This window comes from Hyla sarda, chromosome 8 (genome assembly GCF_029499605.1).
Source record: "Hyla sarda isolate aHylSar1 chromosome 8, aHylSar1.hap1, whole genome shotgun sequence".
Classification (NCBI taxonomy): domain Eukaryota; kingdom Metazoa; phylum Chordata; class Amphibia; order Anura; family Hylidae; genus Hyla; species Hyla sarda.
Genome location: NC_079196.1, coordinates 56,999,301 through 57,019,822, shown reverse-complemented (window position 1 = coordinate 57,019,822; position 20,522 = coordinate 56,999,301). Strand labels below are relative to the sequence as shown.

The 20,522-nt window shown below is 42.3% G+C and overlaps 1 protein-coding gene across 16 annotated transcripts in view; it reads left to right on the top strand.

The window, feature by feature from the left end:
• Positions 1–11,401, top strand: part of WIPF1 (WAS/WASL interacting protein family member 1) — a 120,006-nt gene extending 108,605 nt beyond the window's left edge. For all 16 annotated transcript variants that reach the window (XM_056535618.1, XM_056535621.1, XM_056535619.1 and 13 more), the window contains 2 exons: positions 3,842–3,955; positions 10,730–11,401. In XM_056535618.1, the coding sequence (XP_056391593.1) occupies positions 3,842–3,955; positions 10,730–10,785 (170 nt within the window). In that variant the 3' untranslated portion in view covers positions 10,786–11,401. The remainder of the gene's footprint in view (positions 1–3,841; positions 3,956–10,729) is intronic.
• The last annotated feature ends 9,121 nt before the right edge of the window (positions 11,402–20,522 follow it).

Below are 20,522 nucleotides of genomic sequence, written 5' to 3'. Positions count from 1 at the left end.
TAGCTTCAAAAATAATGGACTTCCATACAAACTTTCAACCCCTTTTTCACCCTCTTAAGGGTTGCATTTCGAAAAATCCTTTCTTATTCCTCTTTTACGTCTTAAAAACACCTGTGAAAAAATTCAGGTTTCTAGGTCCAAGGGTTTAGGCTGGGTGCTGATGAGTCAGTGAGTCAGGTCTTCTCTTTATATACATATATATATCTATATATATATATATATATATACCGCATTTCTCCGAAAATAAGACCGGGTTTTATATTAATTTTAGTCACAAAAAAACACACTAGGGCTTATTTTCAGGGTAGGGCTTATTTATTTATTGGGGGGGGGCAGTAGGAGTGTGGAGGATGGGGGGCCCCCCATCCTCCACACTCCTGCAGCCCCCCATCCTCCACACTCCTGTAGCCCCTCCCATCCTCCACATTGCTACAGCCCCCATCCTCCGCACTCCTGCAGCCCCCATCCTCCGCACTCCTGCAGCCCCCCATCCTCCACACTCCTGCAGCCCCCCATCCTCCACACTCCTGTAGCCCCTCCCATCCTCCACATTGCTACAGCCCCCATCCTCCGCACTCCTGCAGCCCCCATCCTCCGCACTCCTGCAGCCCCCCATCCTCCACACTCCTGCAGCCCCCCATCCTCCACACTCCTGTAGCCCCTCCCATCCTCCACATTGCTACAGCCCCCATCCTCCGCACTCCTGCAGCCCCCATCCTCCGCACTCCTGCAGCCCCCCATCCTCCGCACTCCTGCAGCCCCCCATCCTGCACACTCCTGTAGCCCCTCCCATCCTCCACATTGCTACAGCCCCCATCCTCCGCACTCCTGCAGCCCCCATCCTCCGCACTCCTGCAGCCCCCCATCCTCCACACTCCTGCAGCCCCCCATCCTCCACACTCCTGTAGCCCCTCCCATCCTCCACATTGCTACAGCCCCCATCCTCCACACTCCTGCAGCCCCCCCATCTTCCACATTGCTACAGCCCCCCCATCCTCCCCTTCCCTCGTCGTCCTCCACCCTCCTACAGTGCTCCCCACCCCTCTGCCATAATAAACTACACATTTCATCCCAAGCGGAAACCAGCAATACCCCACCTTCATAGTGCCCGCAACTGAAGCTCTCTGCGGACGGATCTCCTTCTGCTGCTTAGCAGCCGGGGCAGGGACACGTCCGTGACATCGGGCGTGCATACGCGCAGACGTTTTAAAGCGACATTGTCCCTGCCCCGGCTCATTTAACTTGCCAAGGGACCAGCCAAAGTGGGGGGAGGGGAGGAGGGCGTGCGTTCAGGTCCACATTACTGGCGGCCATGGTCCGGATCTAGACCGCGGGCCGCCAGTTGAGTACCCCTGGCCTAGGTCTTATTTTCGGGGTAGGGCTTATATTGCAGCCCACCCCAATAATCCAGCTAGGGCTTATTTTCGGGGTAGGGTGTAGATAGATACCCTCCATTGTCAGCACAAGAAGTAGTCAGTTCTGGGGAATATTAGAGTTGTGAGATGTCAACCTGGGAGAGAGCCAAGGTGGGCTGGGTGGTGCTAGACTAGGGATGCCACCTTTCTTTCTCTTGCTAACTTGCATAATTAATTATATATGTGTGACATCACAGGTTACACATATGCGGGAAAAATTTTGTCCTATATTGACCCCTATTACTTTTTTATTTCTCCTTATACGGGCCTGTATGAGGGCTCCTTTTTTGCGCCCCGATTTGTATTTTTAAACAGTACCATTTTTGTTTTCATGTGACTTTTTGATCGCTTTTTTATTATTAAATTCGGGAGTTGCAATTAGTTACTAACTACAACTCCCAGCATGCCCTGATACAGCCTATGGCTCAGCAGCTGCCCCAAATGAAAACTACAACTCCCAGCATGTTGGACTATATAGTAGTATATACAGTGGTCCCTCAAGTTACAATATTAATTGGTTCTGGGACGACCATTGTATGTTGAAACCATTGTATGTTGAGACCAGAACTCTATGAAAACCTGGTAATTGGTTCTGTAGCCACCAAAATGTCATCCAAAAATAGGAAAAAAGTGATGATTAAAGAAAAATAAGTAGATAACTAATATAGATAAAGCAATTTCTTACATATAAAAGTAATAAAGATCTGCTGGGAGCTGTAAATCACTGTCTATGTCAGTGTTTCCACAGCAGGGTGCCTACAGCTGTTGTAAAACTACAACTCCCAGCATGCCCGGACAGCCAAAGGCTGTCCGGGCATGCTGGGAGTTGTAGTTTTGCAACAGCTGGGAGTGCCCTGCTTGGGAAACACTGGTCTATGTAAAGGACAGGAACTTCTTCGGGGTCCTGTACAGTGCACGTAATGTCCTAAAAAAGGAACATGGAGCCGCCCTCATCTGGTGTCCAAAGGAGCAGCTAATCCTGGTACAGGTAAAGAGTACAGAACATGTAATACTTCCCTGTACTGTAGGAGGCGCTACCAGACAGGAATTCAGTGCAGGCACTTCAGTAATACAGGGGTTTTACCAGTGAAATGTCCATTCTGATTGGTCGGTTCTTCCATCCATTGACACGTTTCACAGATCTGGACTGTCAGTACATTGTATGTTGAGTCTGGTTTCAAGTTACAATGGTCCAGAAAAGACCATTGTATGTTGAAACTATTGTATGTTGAGGCCATTGTAAGTTGAGGTATCACTGTAGTATAGGTCAGTGTTTCCAAACCAGGGGTGCCTCCAGCTGTTGCAAAACTACAACTAAAACCTTTTCTACTGGAGTCTCTCTCACCCAACAGAACAAAAGTGATTCCCGGGACTCAAAAGTGGCTGCCTGGGTCTCACCATCTGTAGTGTAATGTTTGCAAAAATTGTTTCTTCTAAACACCATATAAGTGCTCAATAATAAGTCAATAACACTGCGAAACCAGGGGTTTTTACCTAAAGACTCAGGCCGACATTTCTCCGTACAAAAGGCGCTATTTTGGCGCACTGTGTGTTATTTAGCGCCTTTTGGTGGTAAAATATTTTAGTCATTCCAGAGGTTTTGGAGTAGCAGTACACGCTTTTCAATTCAGCGTATGCCGTGGACTGAAATTTATGAACTGCGCCTTTTTGTAAAAAGGCGCAAAAAAGGGGCAGAGCCATTGAAAAGTGTCTAAAACTACACCATCCCAAACCTGGCGTAGCTTTTTAGTGTATGTGAAGAGAGAAAGTTCAGAAAATGTGACCTGCACAAAATTTATCAAATGCTCTGTGGAGATTTAATAAACTTGATTCTCCTACACATTACCAGCACACACAAAAAAGGTGTAAAAAAATGCTTCACTTACACCTACAATTATAAATGTGGGCCTCGGTCTTCAGTCACTAATTGCCCCCCTCCCCCCAAAATAAAAAGAAAAGAAAAACTGAAATAGAAAACAATCAAAACGTCCTATGTATTTTAAAATAATACCAATAAAAACAACAACAACAAGTTTTACTGTAAAAAAAATTAGCCGTATAATAGAACTGTCAGACAATAAAATGAAAAAGTTATGGGTCTTGGTGTGTGGTAAACTAATTATTATTATTATTTTTTTTTTATGTTTCAATTGTGCTACAGTAGTAAAATAAATAAAAAGATATATATAGCCCTCATATGGCTATGTTACAAGAAAAAGGAAAAAAGGTTACAGTTCTTGAACTGATGCTTGGGCCCAGAATGAATGTCTTGGGAAGGGGTTAAAATAATAATGGAAGCAGAGATCTGGTTCTATTGCATCTACTGAGTTTAGATCCTTGCATTATCTTAGTTTCCATTCAAACGGTTTTTGAACTTGTCAGGTTCTAGGAACTACTAAAATAACTCTTCTTTCTTTTCTTTTTAGATGAATGGGAGAGAAGGTTTTCATTCCATCCGTTCTCTGATCTGCCACCACCAGAGCCTTATGTACCATCAAATAAATCCTACCCCAGTAAATTTGTGAGAGGTGAAAGTCGAAGTGAGTATAAAACTGTTCTCTATGGGGCCAAGAACTTAAAGGAGTAGTCCAGTGGTGACCCAGTGGTGAACAACTTATCCCCTATCCTAAGGATAGGGGATAAGTTTGAGATTGCGGGCGGTCCGACCACTGGGGCCCCCTGCGATCTCCTGTACGGAGCCCCGACAGCCCGCGGGAAGGGGGTGTGTCGACCTCCGCACGAAGCGGCGGCCGACACGCCCCCTCAATACAACTCTATGGCAGAGCCGAAGCGTTGCCTTCGGCAATCTCCAGCTCTGCCATAGAGATGTATTGAGGGGGCGTGTCGGCAGCCACTTCGTGCGGAGGCCGACACCCGCTATCTGGCCAGAGAGCCGGGGCCCCGTACAGAGAGATCGCAGGGGGCCCCAGCGGTCGGACCCCCCGTGATCTCAAACTTATCCCCTATCCTTAGGATAGGGGATACGTTTTTCACCACTGGACTACCCCTTTAAAACAACTTTTACCTACTTGCTCTGCAATCTCTGTGAAAAAGGATTAAAGGGGTACTCCCGTGGAAAACTTTTTTTTTTTTTTTTTTAAATCAACTGGTGCCAGAAAGTTAAACAGATTTGTAAATCACTTCTATTAAAAAATCTTAATCCTTCCAGTACTTTTTAGGGGCTGTATACTAAAGAGAAATCAAAAAAAGAAATGCACTCCCTCTGATGTCATGACAACAGTGCTCTCTGCTGACCTCTGCTGTCCATTTTAGGAACTGTCCAGAGCAGCATATGTTTGCTATGGGGATTTTCTGTTCTGAAAATGGACAGCAGAGGTCAGCAGAGAGCACTGTGGTCATGACATCAGAGGAAATGCATTTCTTTTTTGGATTTCTCTTTAGTATACAGCCCATAAAAAGTACTGGAAGGATTAAGATTTTTTAATAGAAGTGATTTACAAATCTGTTTAACTTTCTGGCAGCAGTTGATTTAAAAAAAAAAACAAAAAAAAAAAAATAAAACATTTCCACGGGAGTAATCCTTTAAGGGAATTGTATTGTTAGGGTCTATTCAGACGGTGAAATTTCCGCCAGCGGAATTCCACCTCAAATGAAAGCCCAATACACTTCTATGGGATTCCGTACTCCCATTGACACTTCGGAATTTCCACCCAGAGAAAATTTCCGCCCAGAGATTCCGAGTGTGGCCAGCGCTAGGACCGCGCGGACAATGCAGTCGCTGTTAGACTGCAATGTGTTCCGCGAGTATTTCCGCCTGAAGAATGAGCAATGCCATTCTTCAGGCAGAAATTTTCAAGCGGATTTTCCGTTCACAAATTCCGCTTCACATATTCCGAAGTGTGAATTTGTGAACGGAAACCCATTCACTACACTATACATTTTAGTAAGCGGAATTTCTGCCTGCGATTTCAAATATTAAAATGAAGAGTCTATTGCTTTTGCTAATATTGTGTTTGTACGATATACTGAAACTAAATGTATACACTGTGTACAATAAGGACATGTTTTAAGGAGTACTCCACCACTTTTCCCATATCCGCAGATAAGTGTCTGATCACAGTGGTCTGAGCCCTCGGCCCCCCCTGTGATCTCTAAAATGGTGTGCCCTGTTTCTCCCTGGGAACACTGGAGATAGATTAGTGCTGTACTCAGGTATCTTTGGTGTTCCTATAGACAGTGCATAAAGCGCATGCCAAAATGCCACTCCATGCATAGGGAGAGTCCGGCTCCATTCTGGAGATCATGGAGCGTCCCAGCAGTCGGACCCCTCGTGATCAGACACTTAATCCCCTATCCTGCGGATAGTTGTGGAGTACCCTTATAACAGGGAGAGTCACGCAGAGGCCTTTCAGTTCTACATATACACTAATGGCCCAAAAATGTTGGCACCCCTGAATTTTTTTTAGAAAATGAAGTATTTCTCACAGAAAAGGATTGCAGTAACACATGTTTTGCTATACACATGTTTATTTCCTTTGTGTGTATTGGAACTAACCCAAAAAAGGGAGGAAAAAAGCAAATTGGACATAATGTCACCAAACTCCAAAAATGGTCTGGACAAAATTATTGGCACCCTTTCAAAATTGTGGAAAAATAAGATTGTTTCAAGCATGTGATGCTCCTTTAAACTCACCTGAGGCAAGTAACAGGTGTGGGCAATATAAAAATCCTACCTGAAAGCAGAAAGAAAGGAGAGAAGTTCACTTAGTCTTTGCATTGTGTGTCTGTGTTTGCCACACTAAGCATGGACAACAGAAAAAGGAGAAGAGAACTGTCTGAGGACTTGAGAACCAAAATTGTGGAAAAATATCAACAATCTGAAGGTTACAAGTCCATCTCCAGAGATCTAGATTTGCCTTTGTCCACAGTGTGCAACATTATCAAGAAGTTTGCAACCCATGGCACTGTAGCTAATCTCCCTGGGCATGGACAGAAGAGAAAAATTGATGAAAGGTGTCAATGCAGGATAGTCTGGATGGTGGATAAGCAGCCCCAAACAAGTTCCAAAGATATTCAATCTGTCCTGCAGGCTCAGGGAGCATCAGTGTAGGCGCAAACTATCCGTCGACATTTAAATGAAATTAAACACTATGGCAGGAGACCCAGGCGGACCCCACTGCTGACACAGAGAAATAAAAAAGCAAGACTACATTTTTTCAAAATAAACTTGAGTAAGCCAAAATCCTTCTTGTCAAACGTCTTGTGGACAGATGAGACCAAGATAGAGCTTTTTGGTAAAGCAAATCATTCTACTGTTTAACGAAATCGGAATGAGGCCTACAAAGAAAGTGAAATATGGTGGAGGTTCAATGATGTTTTGGGGTTGTTTTGCTGCCTCTGGCACTGGGTGCCTTGAATGTGTGCCAGACATCATGAAATCTGAGGATTACCAACAGATTTTGGGTCGCACTGTACAGCCCAGTGTCAGAAAGCTGGGTTTGCGTCCGAGATCTTGGGTCTTCCAGCAGGACAATGGGGGAGATTTATCGAAACCTGTCCAGAGGAAAAGTTGCTGAGTTGCCCATAGCAACCAATCAGATTGCTTCTTTCTTTTTTGAAAAGGCCTCTTAAAAATGAAAGAAGCGATCTGATTGGTTGCTGTGGACAACTCAGCAACCTTTGCTCTAGACAGGTTTTGATAAATCTCCCCCAAGACCCTAAACATATGTCAAATAGCACCCAGAAATGGATGGCAACAAAGCGCTGGAGAGTTCTGTAGTGGCCAGCAATGAGTCCAGATCTAAATCCCATTGAACACCTGTGGAGAGATCTTAAAATTGCTGTTGGGATAAGCCGCCCTTCCAATAAGAGACCTGGAGCAGTTTGCAAAGGAAGAGTGGTCCAACATTCCGTCTGAGAGGTGTAAGAAGCTTATTGATGGTGATAGGAAGTGACTGATTTCAGTAATTTTTCCAAAGGGTGTGCAACCAAATATTAGGTTAAGGGTCCCAATAATTTTGTCCAGACCATTTTTGGAGTTTGGTGTGACATTATGTCCAATTAGCTTTTTTTCCTCCCTTTTTTGGTTTAGTTCCAATACACACAAAGGGAATAAACATGTGTATAGCAAAACATGTGTTAGGCTGGGTTCACACTACGTTTTCTCCCATACGGGAGCGCATACGGCAGGGGGGAGCTAAAACCTCGCGCTCCCGTATGCCTTCGTATGCGCTCCCGTATGTCATTCATTTCAATGAGCCGGCCGGAGTGAAACGTTCGGTTGGCTAATTTTTGCCCCCATTTTTGCGCAAAAATGAGCCGACGGGACCGAACGTTTCACTCCGGCCAGCTCATTGAAATGAATGACATACGGGAGCGCATACGAAGGCATACAGGAGCGCAAGGTTTTAGCTCCCCCCTGCCGTATGCGCTCCCGTATGGGAGAAAACGTAGTGTGAACTCACCCTTACCGCAATCCTTTTCTGTAAGGAATACTTAAATTTCTAGAAAAATTTCAGGGGTGCCAACATTTAAGGCCATGACTGTATATATGGGAAGCATTTGTAATATGGTAAAAAGTTATGCAAATACTGGGACAGAACTGTTATAATGAATAATAAAGTAGAAGTACAATGAAATGATACAACAACACCATATAACAAATAACAATTTTGAAAATGAAGTTTCTCTCTTCATAAGACAGATGGCTGTTTTTTTCACAATGACATCATTTGTCAAGCATTCTTTAGTTTAATCACTATAAGGCAATCTCCAGTGCAGCTGTATTCTTGTTCATGGCATAAAAGGATTTTCAGGATTTTTAGAAAACTGTGTATAGGTTGAAACCTGCAGAGCTGGTGTCCCCCTCACCCCATCCATCCGCTATGCCGCAGCAGTCTGTTTGCAAGTACAACACATGATTATCGGGGCCGGTGATTGGCTGCAGCATCACTTAAACAACAACGGTGATGTCATTGCAGGTTGGTGATGTCATTTTATTTGATGCCGGTTCTAGAATTTACACAGTTTTCTAAAATTGCCAGAAAACTCTCCTAAAACCATAAAACAAAGACCTATTTAAAGGGGTACTCCCGTGGAAAACTTTTTTTTTTTTTTTAATCAACTGGTGCCAGAAAGTTAAACAGATTTGTAAATCACTTCTATTAAAAAATCTTAATCCTTCCAGTACTTTTTAGGGGCTGTATACTAAAGAGAAATCCCAAAAAGAAATGCATTTCCTCTGATGTCATGACCACAGTGCTCTCTGCTGACCTCTGCTGTCCATTTTAAGAACTGTCCAGAGTAGGAGAAAATCCCCATAGCAAACATATGCTGCTCTGGACAGTTCCTAAAATGGACAGCAGAGGTCAGCAGAGAGCACTGTGGTCATGACATCAGAGGAAATGCATTTCTTTTTTTGATTTCTCTTTAGTATACAGCCCCTAATAAGTACTGGAAGGATTAAGATTTTTTAATAGAAGTGATTTACAAATCTGTTTAACTTTCTGCCACCAGTTGATTTAAAAAAAAAAATGTTTTCCACAGGAGTACCCCTTTAACCCCTTAAGGACCAAGGACGTACCGGTACGTCCTTGGTCCTGCTCTTCTGATATAACGCGGGGTTACACAGTAACCCCGCGTCATATCATGGCGGGCCCGGCGTCATAGTGAAGCCGGGACCCGCCTCTAATAGCGCGCAGCGCCGATCGCGGCGCCGCGCGCTATTAACCCTTTAGCCGCGCGCTCAAAGCTGAGCCGCGCGGCTAAAAGTGAAAGTGAAAGTTCCCGGCTAGCTCAGTCGGGCTGTTCGGGATAGCCGCGGCTAATCGCGGCATCCCGAACAGCTGACAGGACAGCGGGAGGGCCCCTACCTGCCTCCTCGCTGTCCGATCGCCGAATGACTGCTCAGTGCCTGAGATCCAGGCATGAGCAGTCATCCGGCAGAATCGTTGATCACTGGTTTCTTATGAGAAACCAGTGATCAACATAGAAGATCAGTGTGTGCAGTGTTATAGGTCCCTATGGGACCTATAACACTGCAAAAAAAAAGTGAAAAAAAAAAGTGAATAAACATCATTTAACTCCTCCCCTATTAAAAGTTTGAATCACCCCCCTTTTCCAATAAAAAAAAAAACACAGTGTAAATAAAAATAAAAATAAACATATGTGGTATCACCGCGTGCGGAAATGTCCGAATTATAAAAATATATCATTAATTAAACCGCTCGGTCAATGGCGTGCGCGCAAAAAAATTCCAAAGTCCAAAATAGTGCATTTTTGGTCACTTTTTATATCATTTAAAAATGAATAAAAAGTGATCAATAAGTCCTATCAATGCAAAAATGGTACCGTTAAAAACTTCAGATCAAGGCGCAAAAAATGAGCACTCATACCGCCCCATACACGGAAAAATAAAAAAGTTATAGGGGTCAGAAGATGACAATTTTAAACGTATTAATTTTCCTGCATGTAGTTATGATTTTTTCCAGAAGTCCGACAAAATCAAACCTATATAAGTAGGGTATCATTTTAATCGTATGGACCTACAGAATACATATCAGGTGTCATTTTTACCGAAAAATGTACTACGTAGAAACGGAAGCCCCCAAAAGTTACAAAACAGCGTTTTTTTTTCAATTTTGTCGCACAATGATTTTTTTTCCCGCTTCACCATAGATTTTTGGGCAAAATGACTAACGTCATTACAAAGTAGAATTGGTGGCGCAAAAAATAAGCCATCATATGGATTTTTAGGTGTAAATTTGAAAGAGTTATGATTTTTTAAAGGCAAGGAGCAAAAAACGAAAATGCAAAAACGGAAAAACCTCCGGTCCTTAAGGGGTTAAAGGAATGTCCTATAAAGGGGATATTTTTACAAAGGTCCCTACATAGCCCCCTCCATTTCATGGTGATTACTTAAAAACGTTACTATAATATAAAACAAAGTCCATCTCAACTCTCACTACTCTGTGCTCGGACCGGTGCCCGGCTAGGCACCCAGCAAAACTGAAGAATAGGCAAGAGGTCCAGCACTACAATAATATGCAGCTTTATTCAGATGAACAACACACAGTAAAATCGACAGTCAGACGCGTTTCGAGCGCATGCGCTCGAAACGCGTCTGACTGTCGATTTTACCGTGTGTTGTTCATCTGAATAAAGCTGCATTTTATTGTAGTGCTGGACCTCCTGCCTATTCTTCAACAATATTACTATACTTTTTCATTTAAAAAATATTCCACCATATAAATCAGCAACTTTATGAGTAGAATTGGAGTTCCTTCGGTTTAGTCTATTAGATTTGTAATTTGTCACTTTTATACTTATATATGTGTGTTGTTTTAATACACCAGGTGGCTCCACCAGAAAAGAGAGAGGTGCTCCTCCTTTGCCTCCAGTACCCAGGTGAACCAGATTTTCAGTCACCAAAGATGCCTGAACCTTTTAGAGAAGAAACATTTGACTTTTATTTGATGCTGTTGTTGGAATTTTATCCGAAACAAAGACCACATGGGATCATGTGGGTGACTGTGTATGGAAGATACAGCATACAGGTGCATTGTACTTTTGGGTATAGCTTGTTACCCATCACCTACCACATTGACTCCCTTTATTCCTGAGCAAAAGCAGTCATGGAAGAAAAAGCAGACATAAACCTTACGGCCTATGACTCTGATGGAAAATATGGGCTTCACTAAGATCTTATTGTGGAGTCTTAAACTTCAGGAAAGACTTTACCATTTACAGTATAAACTGTTCAATTGGCTGAATATATACATTTAGTTTGACTAAGTTAATTTCAGTAGTGAAGGTATACAGTACGTCATTCAGTATGTAGTCCTGTATCCCTTGTGCACTTACATGTTCATCTTATTACATTGTAGAAGTCCGCACTCTCGGTGAAGTTTGTAGAAAAAGGACACTTATTGTAACAAGCAGTTGACAACGCGTTTCAAGGGGATCTGCACCCCTCTTCCTCAGGTTAGGGAGGAAGCGCTTGCTGGATCTGAAGACGGAGTTATAAGGATGCCAAAACTCCAGGTGGTTTAAACAGCGTTCTTTATTGTAACAAGCAGTTGACAACGCGTTTCGAGGGTATCTGCGCCCCTCTTCCTCAGGTCAGCAAGCTCAGTCCAACCTGACCTGAGGAAGAGGGGTGCAGATTCCCTCGAAACACGTTGTAAACTGCTTGTTAGAATAAAGTATGCTGTTTAAACCACCTGGAGTTTTGGCATCCTTATAACTCTGTCTTCAGATACAGCAAGCGGCAGCAAAGTGTCCTTTTTCTACAAACCTCACCGAGAGTGCGGACTTCTACATTTCCACACCGCCCCAGGACGCTGGGCATGGACAGACACGGGCTGCTGCTGCTTCCTCCTTGCTTAAGGCTAACAGCTGTGTTGCACTCAGAGCACAACACATCAAGGTGAGCAGTTATATTATACACACTTTTTATACCTGTCGCCACGAAGTAAAGGCACAGAGTGCGCCGGTGCATGTCCCCTTTTCCTCTTTTTGTATAAAGTTGCATCTACTTACATTCCTACAGTACACATCGGTCTATGTATTGAGTCAGTGATCTGTGATATGGGTGTTGATCTGATTTTGCACTATGTGCATCATATGGGAAGACATTTACTCAATCTACAAATTCCTATATCGGAATAGGCTGTATAATGCCATCATCCTTCTTTGCCCCAATTTATAGTTACATGGATTATGAGCAATGGTGAGACAGTTGTGAACGCTGATACAGTGGTTCAATAGTATCACAATTTTACTAGAGGCAGAAGGTGAATTACAATATATGGTAACATTATAAACATGAAGTATTTTTCTGTTTTAGACAATCTCTTCTGCTAGGATCCCCAGACAGTCAGCTGTAATCTGTAGAGATCCAAACAGAGAGAAACAGTTTAAAGTGGTACTCCGGAGGAAAACTTCTTTTTTTTTTTTTTTTTTTTAATCAACTGCCAGAAAGTTCAACAGATTTGTAAATCACTTCTATTAAAACATCTTAATCCTTCCAGTACTTTTTAGGGGCTGTATACTACAGAGGAAATTCTTTTCTTTTTGGATTTCTCTTCTGTCACGACCACAGTGCTCTCTGCTGCTAGCAAACATATGCTGCTCTGGACAGTTCCTAAAATGGACAGCAGAGGTCAGCAGAGAGCACTGTGGTCGTGAAAGAAGAGAAATCCAAAAAGAAAAGCATTTCCTCTATAGTATACAGCCACTAATTACTGGAAGGATTAAGATTTTTTTATAGAAGTAATTTACAAATCTGTTTAACTTTCTGGCACCAGTTGATTTAAAAAAAAAGAAAGAAAAAAGTTTTTCACGGGAGTACCCCTTTAAGCTCATGGTGGACCAAACGTAGTACGTAATTTTGGGGTCTATAATTTGATATAGATGGATTGTATGGTCTGGGTCACATTAAGTTTGACATATAAAAAATATTATAAACTCCAGAAAAAGGCAGAAACCTGATAAACATAATTTTACTTTACCCCGTTAGTTGTGCAAGCGAGACATAACATGCTTAACCCTAGGCATACATTCTTATGGGAAAAGCTTCAAGTGTCAGCTTTTGCATCACCTTTGACCTACTCTTATATAAGTGTTCTTTCTACACATTCCATTCTTAAATCAAAGGTGAATTGAACTTGGTACAAGATTCTGCAACACCCAGGAAATACAAAGAACTGTCTTTCTACATAGACCCATTGTTATACCCACTACTGCTGGATATCATTGCAATAAACCTTGTATAATGGCCATTTACTAACATAGTGTTACGCTTGTACAATGCAGTAAACAGATCAGCTCATCAGCAAGTACAGTGATAAAATATGCATGCAGCAGACATATAGACTTTCTTTACAACATGGCTGAGGCCTACGGTACATTGATGATTTGTTAAAAAAAAAAAAAAAAAAAAAAAAAGGTGCCCTGAACCTGCCGCCTTCACTGGGTTCTTCCTACTGTCTAAGTCAGCCTCCCGACTCTCCATTCAAAGGTTATGTCAGTTGGAGACAAAGGTAGAGTATGTTGGATTTTTTTCACCTCTGGGAGAACAAGCTAGCGCCAGAGTTGTCTGGCTGCGGCTTACCCCTCCCCAGAGAGGAAATGTTAATGCTTGGCCATGCTAAACGTTCATTTGTATGGGGAGGTCAGGAAGAAAAACCTGTTGGCCAAATAAATAGCCCTTTTGTAATTTGATTCTATAGCAAGCCTGCGATTGTGTTCATGGTCGGGGTCACTATGGTAGTGTTCCAAATTTGAAAACATGAGGACTTAAAGAGCACCTGCCATATTGCACTAAAAAAATATGCTACTCAGTACCTAATCCTGATCATGCACCCTATATTTTTATGTGTCTAGCATCTATATTTCTCTCACAAATACCTTCTTTTTAGTGCTCACTTGGTTTGTCATCCTGTGCTCTGGAGGGGGCATGTCCTCACTCACCATGCTTTCACTTCCTCCTAGAGTCTACTGTGCTGTGTCTCTTCATCCAATCACCGCAGGCTGCTCCGTAACCCCCTCCTCTCTGCTTTCAGACCAGAGTCTGATAGACAGGACAGGAGTGAGCACATACAAGTGCTAGTACTGCCCTCACTTCCATGACTTTGTCCCAGCCTGTGCTTTAACTGGGACAAAGATGATGCTGCAGCCAGACAGGACTATGTTCTGGATGGTATGGGGACCCCTAGTGGTCTTTTTTATAAGCAAAGATTTCTACAAAAAGGAGATAAACATATATTTTTTTAATCAAGTATATTAGAAAGGTTTATGTTTTGCCAAGATGTACAATATATAGAAAGTTTTTCAATCTGACAATGCCCATTTAAGGATTTTACAGATAAAGATCTTACAAAAATTGCTCATGGTGGGGTCTGTTAAACATCTATGTATGGGTAGATGCAAATTAGGATATCCACAATGGCTATAACAATGGATTGTCCACATTTTCTATACATACTAGAGATGAGCGAACTTACAGTAAATTCGATTCGTCACGAACTTCTGGGCTCAGCAGTTGATGACTTTTCCTGCATAAATTAGTTCAGCTTTCCGATGCTCCGGTGGGCTGGAAAAGGTGGATACAGTCCTAGGAGACTATTTCCTAGGACTGTATCCACCTTTTCCAGCCCACCGGAGCACCTGAAAGCTGAACTAATTTATGCAGGAAAAGTCATCAACTGCAGAGCCGAGAAGTTTGTGACGAATCGAATTTACTGTAAGTTCGCTCATCTCTAATACATACTCCTGCCCATAGGTATAAGGAATTAAACAATTGAAAATATTGTGGGGTCGCTATTGTATGCTGTACTGTGCATACAGTTAAATGCAAGGTACGTGATTTAAACCAGGGGTCTAGAGCAGTGCTTCCCAACTAGTGTGCCTCCAGCTGTTGCAAAACTACAACTCCCAGCATGCCCGGACAGCCTTCGGCTGTCCGGGCATGCTGGGAGTTGTAGTTTTGCAACAGCTGGAGGCACACTGGTTGGGAAACACTGCTCTAGAGTGTATGGATTACTGCAATATACAGGCTTGATACTATGTGAGTTCCTAAATAATATTCCTAAAGTAAAATGGGTGGAATATAATATTAGATCACTTCACTTTACATCATTTTTTTCATTTTTTACAGAAATTGTCAATGTTGTTCCCTTCTGCTTTTATACCAGGTCTTGCAATGCACAAATAACACGCACATTCGTCGCGGATGTGTTTGTTCCATGGCTTTATTACCAAAGAATTTTGTTTTGGGTGATTCAAATTTTAAAAAAAGCACAAATAGGCCGAAAATATAATTACATCATATTAGTTTACACTCCGAGTTTACGTTTCTAGATGTTTTTCTATGTTTTGTGAGGTTTTTTTTTTTGGAACAATGTATTTTTATGACGGTATTATCTGCTTGTACAATAACAATTTTATAGCTTACATGTGAACATTTATTCTCTGCGAAAATATTTTGCAAATCTTTTGTCATTTATTTTATTTTTTTCTCATTTAACACAGTGCTGTTCTATTGTACGTTTCACCATTGGAACCCAATTACAGTTTATTTTTCAACCATATTAGTTATTTATATGTTGCACACTTCATTTGTCTTACACCGTAAGGGCGAGTTACACCCGAAACGTGTCACATCCTGCTCCGTTATGGTGTATCGCGTGTGTCGTTCATTTTTTTATTTAACATTGCTACGCTGGAATTTCTCTTCTTTCTATTATGACAAAGATTGTATGAGATTAGAAAACCAAGGTTGCTTTATTGCCAAAATCAATGGCACTGTTATCTGGGGGCCGGGACTAGTGCCGCCGTCTCATTCATAACATTGTGACTAAGATGCAATACTCGGCACTGGCAATGGACATGGCTGCCAATATTTCTAGAATAAAGCTGCCGTGTTTCCCTAATTTCTTACAACCTATTTAACCGAATTAAATGTATCCAAAACTTAAAGGGGTACTCCGGTGGAAAACTATTTTGTAATTCTTTTTTTTCAAAATCAACCGGTGACAGAAAGTTAAAAGGGGTACTCCGGTGAAAACCTTTTTTATTTTAAATCAACTGGTGGCAGAAAGTTAAACATATTTGTAAATTACTTCTATTAAAAAATCTTAATCATTCCTGTACTTATTAGCTGCTAAATACTACAGAGGAAATTATTTTCTTTTTGGAATACTCTCTGATGACATCACGAGCACAGTTCTCTCTGCTGACATTATTATAATAATAATAACACTTTATTTATTGTTGTCCTTAGTGGGATTTGAACCCAAGTCCCCAGCACTGCAAGGCAGCAGTGCTAATCACTGAGCCACCATGCTGCCCTTAGCCTACATCTGCTATGCATCTGCTATGCATGGTTGCTAAAATGGACAGAGATGTCAGCAGAGAGCACTGTGCTCGTGATGTCATCAGTGTTCCAAAAAGAAAGGATTTTTTTCTGTAGCATTCAGCAGCTAATAAGTACTGGAAGGATTAAGATTTTTTAATAGAAGTAATTTACAAATATGTTTAACTTTCTGCCACCAGTTGATTTAAAAGAAAAAAGGTTTTCACCGGAGTACCCCTTTAAACAGATTTGTGAATTACTTCTATTAAAAAATCTTAATCCTTCCAGTACATTTTAGGGGCTGTATACTACAGAGGAAATGCTTTTCTTTTTGGATTTCTCTTCTGTCACGACCACAGTGCTCTCTGCTGACCTCTGCTGTCCATTTTAGGAACTGTCCAGAGCAGGAGAAAATCCCCATAGCAAACATGCTGCTCTGGACAGTTCCTAAAATGGACAGCAGAGGTCAGCAGAGAGCACTGTGGTCGTGACAGAAGAGGAATCCAAAAAGAAAAGCATTTCCTCTATAGTATACAGCCACTAATTAAAGGAAGGATTAAGATTTTTAATATAATTAATTTACAAATCTGTTTAACTTTCTGGCACCAGTTGATTTAATTTTTTTTTACTTATCAGCTGCTGTACGCTCCACAGGAAGTTTTATAGTTCTTTTCAGTCTGACCACAGTGCTCTCTGCTCACACCTCTGTCCATATCAGGAACTGTCCAGAGCAGGATAGGTTTGCTATGGGGAGTTGCTCCTACTCTGGACAGTTCCTGACATGGACAGAGGTGTCAGCAGAGAGCACTGTGGTCAGGCAGAAAAGAACAACTCAACTTCCTCTGGAGCATACAGCAACTGATAAGTACTGGAAGGATAAAGACTTTTAAAAATAAATTTACAAATCTTTTACATTTTCTGGCACCAGTTTATATGAATTTTTTTTTTTCCACTGAAGTACCCCTTTAAGGAGGTTATTATGTTCAGACACTTCCCACGATGACATTTCTGTGCGGATTCTGGCAGAAAAATTCCACTCGGGATTCTGCTGCGTCACGCACACGGCGGAATTTCTGTCTTGGAAACATCTGCTGTGGACATCCTGATTGTAGATTATTTCTGCAGAATCCGCTCGAAAATGCATTGCCGTCTATGGAGATGGTGCATTTCCTAGTGGTCCCCGCACCATCATGTTCTGCCCGCTGTGTGAACATAGCCTTATTGGGTAAAATGGAATACAAATATGTCCCTCTTTGGATAGTGAGTATATAGAGTCGGTGTTGCTTTATTTCCTTTGAAGGTACATGTATACTTCAGCAGAATCCATCCTCTGCAGCTGTGGAAGCAGCTTAACTATATCTTAAATGTATAGGTAACCTCCACCTTAACTAAACATACCCTAATTTATTTCTGGTTAGCCTAGGAGCTACATAAAGAGGTTATCCCAAGATAAAAATGTCATAAGTCCCATAGGGAGTGCATAAGGTGGTGGGTGAGCATGCGCGCTGCCACACCATTGACTCGAGGGACATGACACCTCCGATGTCATGATCAGTCGGGGCCCCAGAGGTTGGAGCACCACTGATCAGCTAGGTATCACATATTCTTTCAATACTGGATAACATTTATTATTGGAATTTCCACTTTTACATTGAGTTCATGTGCATGCTATACCAGTTTTTCCCAACCAGTGTGCCCTCAGCTCTTGCAAAACTACAACTCCCAGCATGCCCGGACAGCCTTTGGCTGTCCGGGCATGCTGGGAGTTGTAGTTTTGCAACAGCTGTAGCAACACTGGTTGGGAAACACTGGTCTATGCTGATTATTAGGAGGTAATAGTTATTGCATCTATTATTATTATTAATAATTGATCTATATCCAATTAAGATTCTGGATATAGATCTATCCATGTTAATTAAAGTCCTCTCAACTTGCATTCCTTAGATAAGGGTATGTTTCTCAATCGCTGAGAACTATCCTTAGTGTTTGACAAGCTTAAGATACAAGGATTTCTGAAGAAATGTCGCAACCAAAGACGACAATACAAAAAAGTATTGCATGGAATGTGCTCAAGGAATCATATGCCAGATCCCATCCGAACTGGCAGATCAGGGAAGCACAAAAAATGTAAAGAAAACACCAAAAACAACCACGGGGTCTGGAATTATCGTAAATTCCGTAGTGTGAATAGTTTAGCAGAATCCCATTGAGAACAATGGGAGGCTGCTGCCGCACTGTACTTTCCAACAGGAATTCTGGAGTGGAGTTCTGCTTGGAAAATATGTAGTGTGAATGGGCCCCTGAAGCGTTACAGTCACTTAAATAAATTGCTGACATACTGCACAGATATGTCAAAAGTTAAGCTATGTTCACACGGGGAATGTCCACACGAAAAATCTCTGTGCTGCCATTGCACCTGAATATCGGTGCTATATCGACTGCTCAGGAATAAGCCGTCACATAGACAGCAATGCATTCCGTGCGTTGTCTGCAGAAAGAATAGACATGTCTATTCTTTCTGCGGGCATCGGAATTTGAATTTCCGCGCCGGAAACAAAATTTTGCTATGTGAACAGCATAGTAGAATGCTATTGAAATCAATGGGACTCTGCTGCTGCAGAATCTCTGTGCAGAATTCCACACGGAAATTCTGCCATGCGAACATAGCCTTAAGATTGGTCGGGGTCTCTGTGCTTATTTACAGCTGGGTGATGCACGCTGCAGCAGCACACTTCACTTTCTGGCTCAGTGTCCAGTCTGACTGATTAGAGTATTAGGCTAGGTTCAGACTACGGAATCTCCGGGCAGAAAATTTGTGCCCGGAGATTCCGAGTGCGGCCAGCGCCGACTAAATCAGTTGGCCCTAGGACCGCGTGGACACTGCAGTCTCCAATAGACTGCAATGTGTTCCACAAGTATTTCCGCCTGAAGAATGAGCAACGCCATTCTTCAGGCGGAAATTTTAAAGCGGATTTACATTTCACAAATTCCGAAGTGTGAATTTGTGAACAGAAACCCATTCACTACACTATACATTTTACTAAGCGGAATTTCTGCCTGCAATATCAAAGCGGAATTGCAGGCAGAAATTCCGTAGTGTGAGCCTAGCCTTAGAGTTTCCCAACCAGGGTACCTCCAATTGTTGCAAAACTACAACTCCCAGCAGACATTCCGGACAGACATTCCGTAGACAGGGGGCGCCGGCAGAACATTCCAGCACTAAGACTGCTCGGTAATGCGCCGTCTCCATGCCATGGAGGCGGGAATACATTTCCGAGTGGATTCTGCAGAAAGAATTGACAAGCTAGTTCTTTCTGCGGAGGCTGAAATCAGAATTTCCGCAGCAGATATTTTCACTGCAGAAGTTCCGCCGTGTACATGGTGCAGCATAATCCCATTGAAATCAATTGGACTCTGCTGCAATGGAATTTCTGAGCAGGATTTTTCTGCCTGATTCTTCCTGGAACAGGGCTAATGCTTTAAAGGATGTCAACAAGGCTTCATTCACATGGTGTACTGTCTGTATTTTGGGTGTAACACCCAGACGCACTGTGGTTTTATTGAACAGATTTCAAACCACCATGCGGGAGATTTGTCAAAACCTGTGAAGAGAAAGAGTGGTGCAGTTGCACATAGCAACCATTTTTAAAAAGGCCTCTGAAAAATGAAAGCAGCAATCTTCCTCTACACAGGTCTTGATGAATCTCCCCCTATAGGTCTCTAGGGTGAAGTGCGCTCTGTTCAATACAACTGCATTGTGTGGGTTTGGTATATTTGGAAAATAAACTGTTAATAATGGGGACAATATACAACTGTCTGAAATCACTGATTCATTTATATGGAGGTTTACCTTACCTCTTTGCACTACCAGGTCCGGTCCAGTATCGCTCCCTACTCATGTGATCAGATCGGACATGATTCCTGTTGCTGAGCATCATGGTTGACCTGGGTGTAGCTGAACATGGAAAACTTTTTTTTTTAATCAACTGGTGCCAGAAAGTTAAACTGATTTGTAAACTACTTCTATTAAAAAATCTTAATCCGTCCAGTACTTATTAGCTGCTGAATACTACAGAGGAAATGGTTTTCTTTTTGGAACACAGAGCTCTCTGCTGACATCATGACCGCAGTGCTCTCTGCTGACATCTCTGTCCATTTTAAGAACTGTCCAGAGTAGGGGAAAATCCTCATAGCAAACATTTGCTGCTCTGGACAGTTCCTAAAATGGACAGAGATGTCAGCAGAGAGCACTGTGCTCGTGATGTCAGCAGAGAGCACTGTGTTCCAAAAAG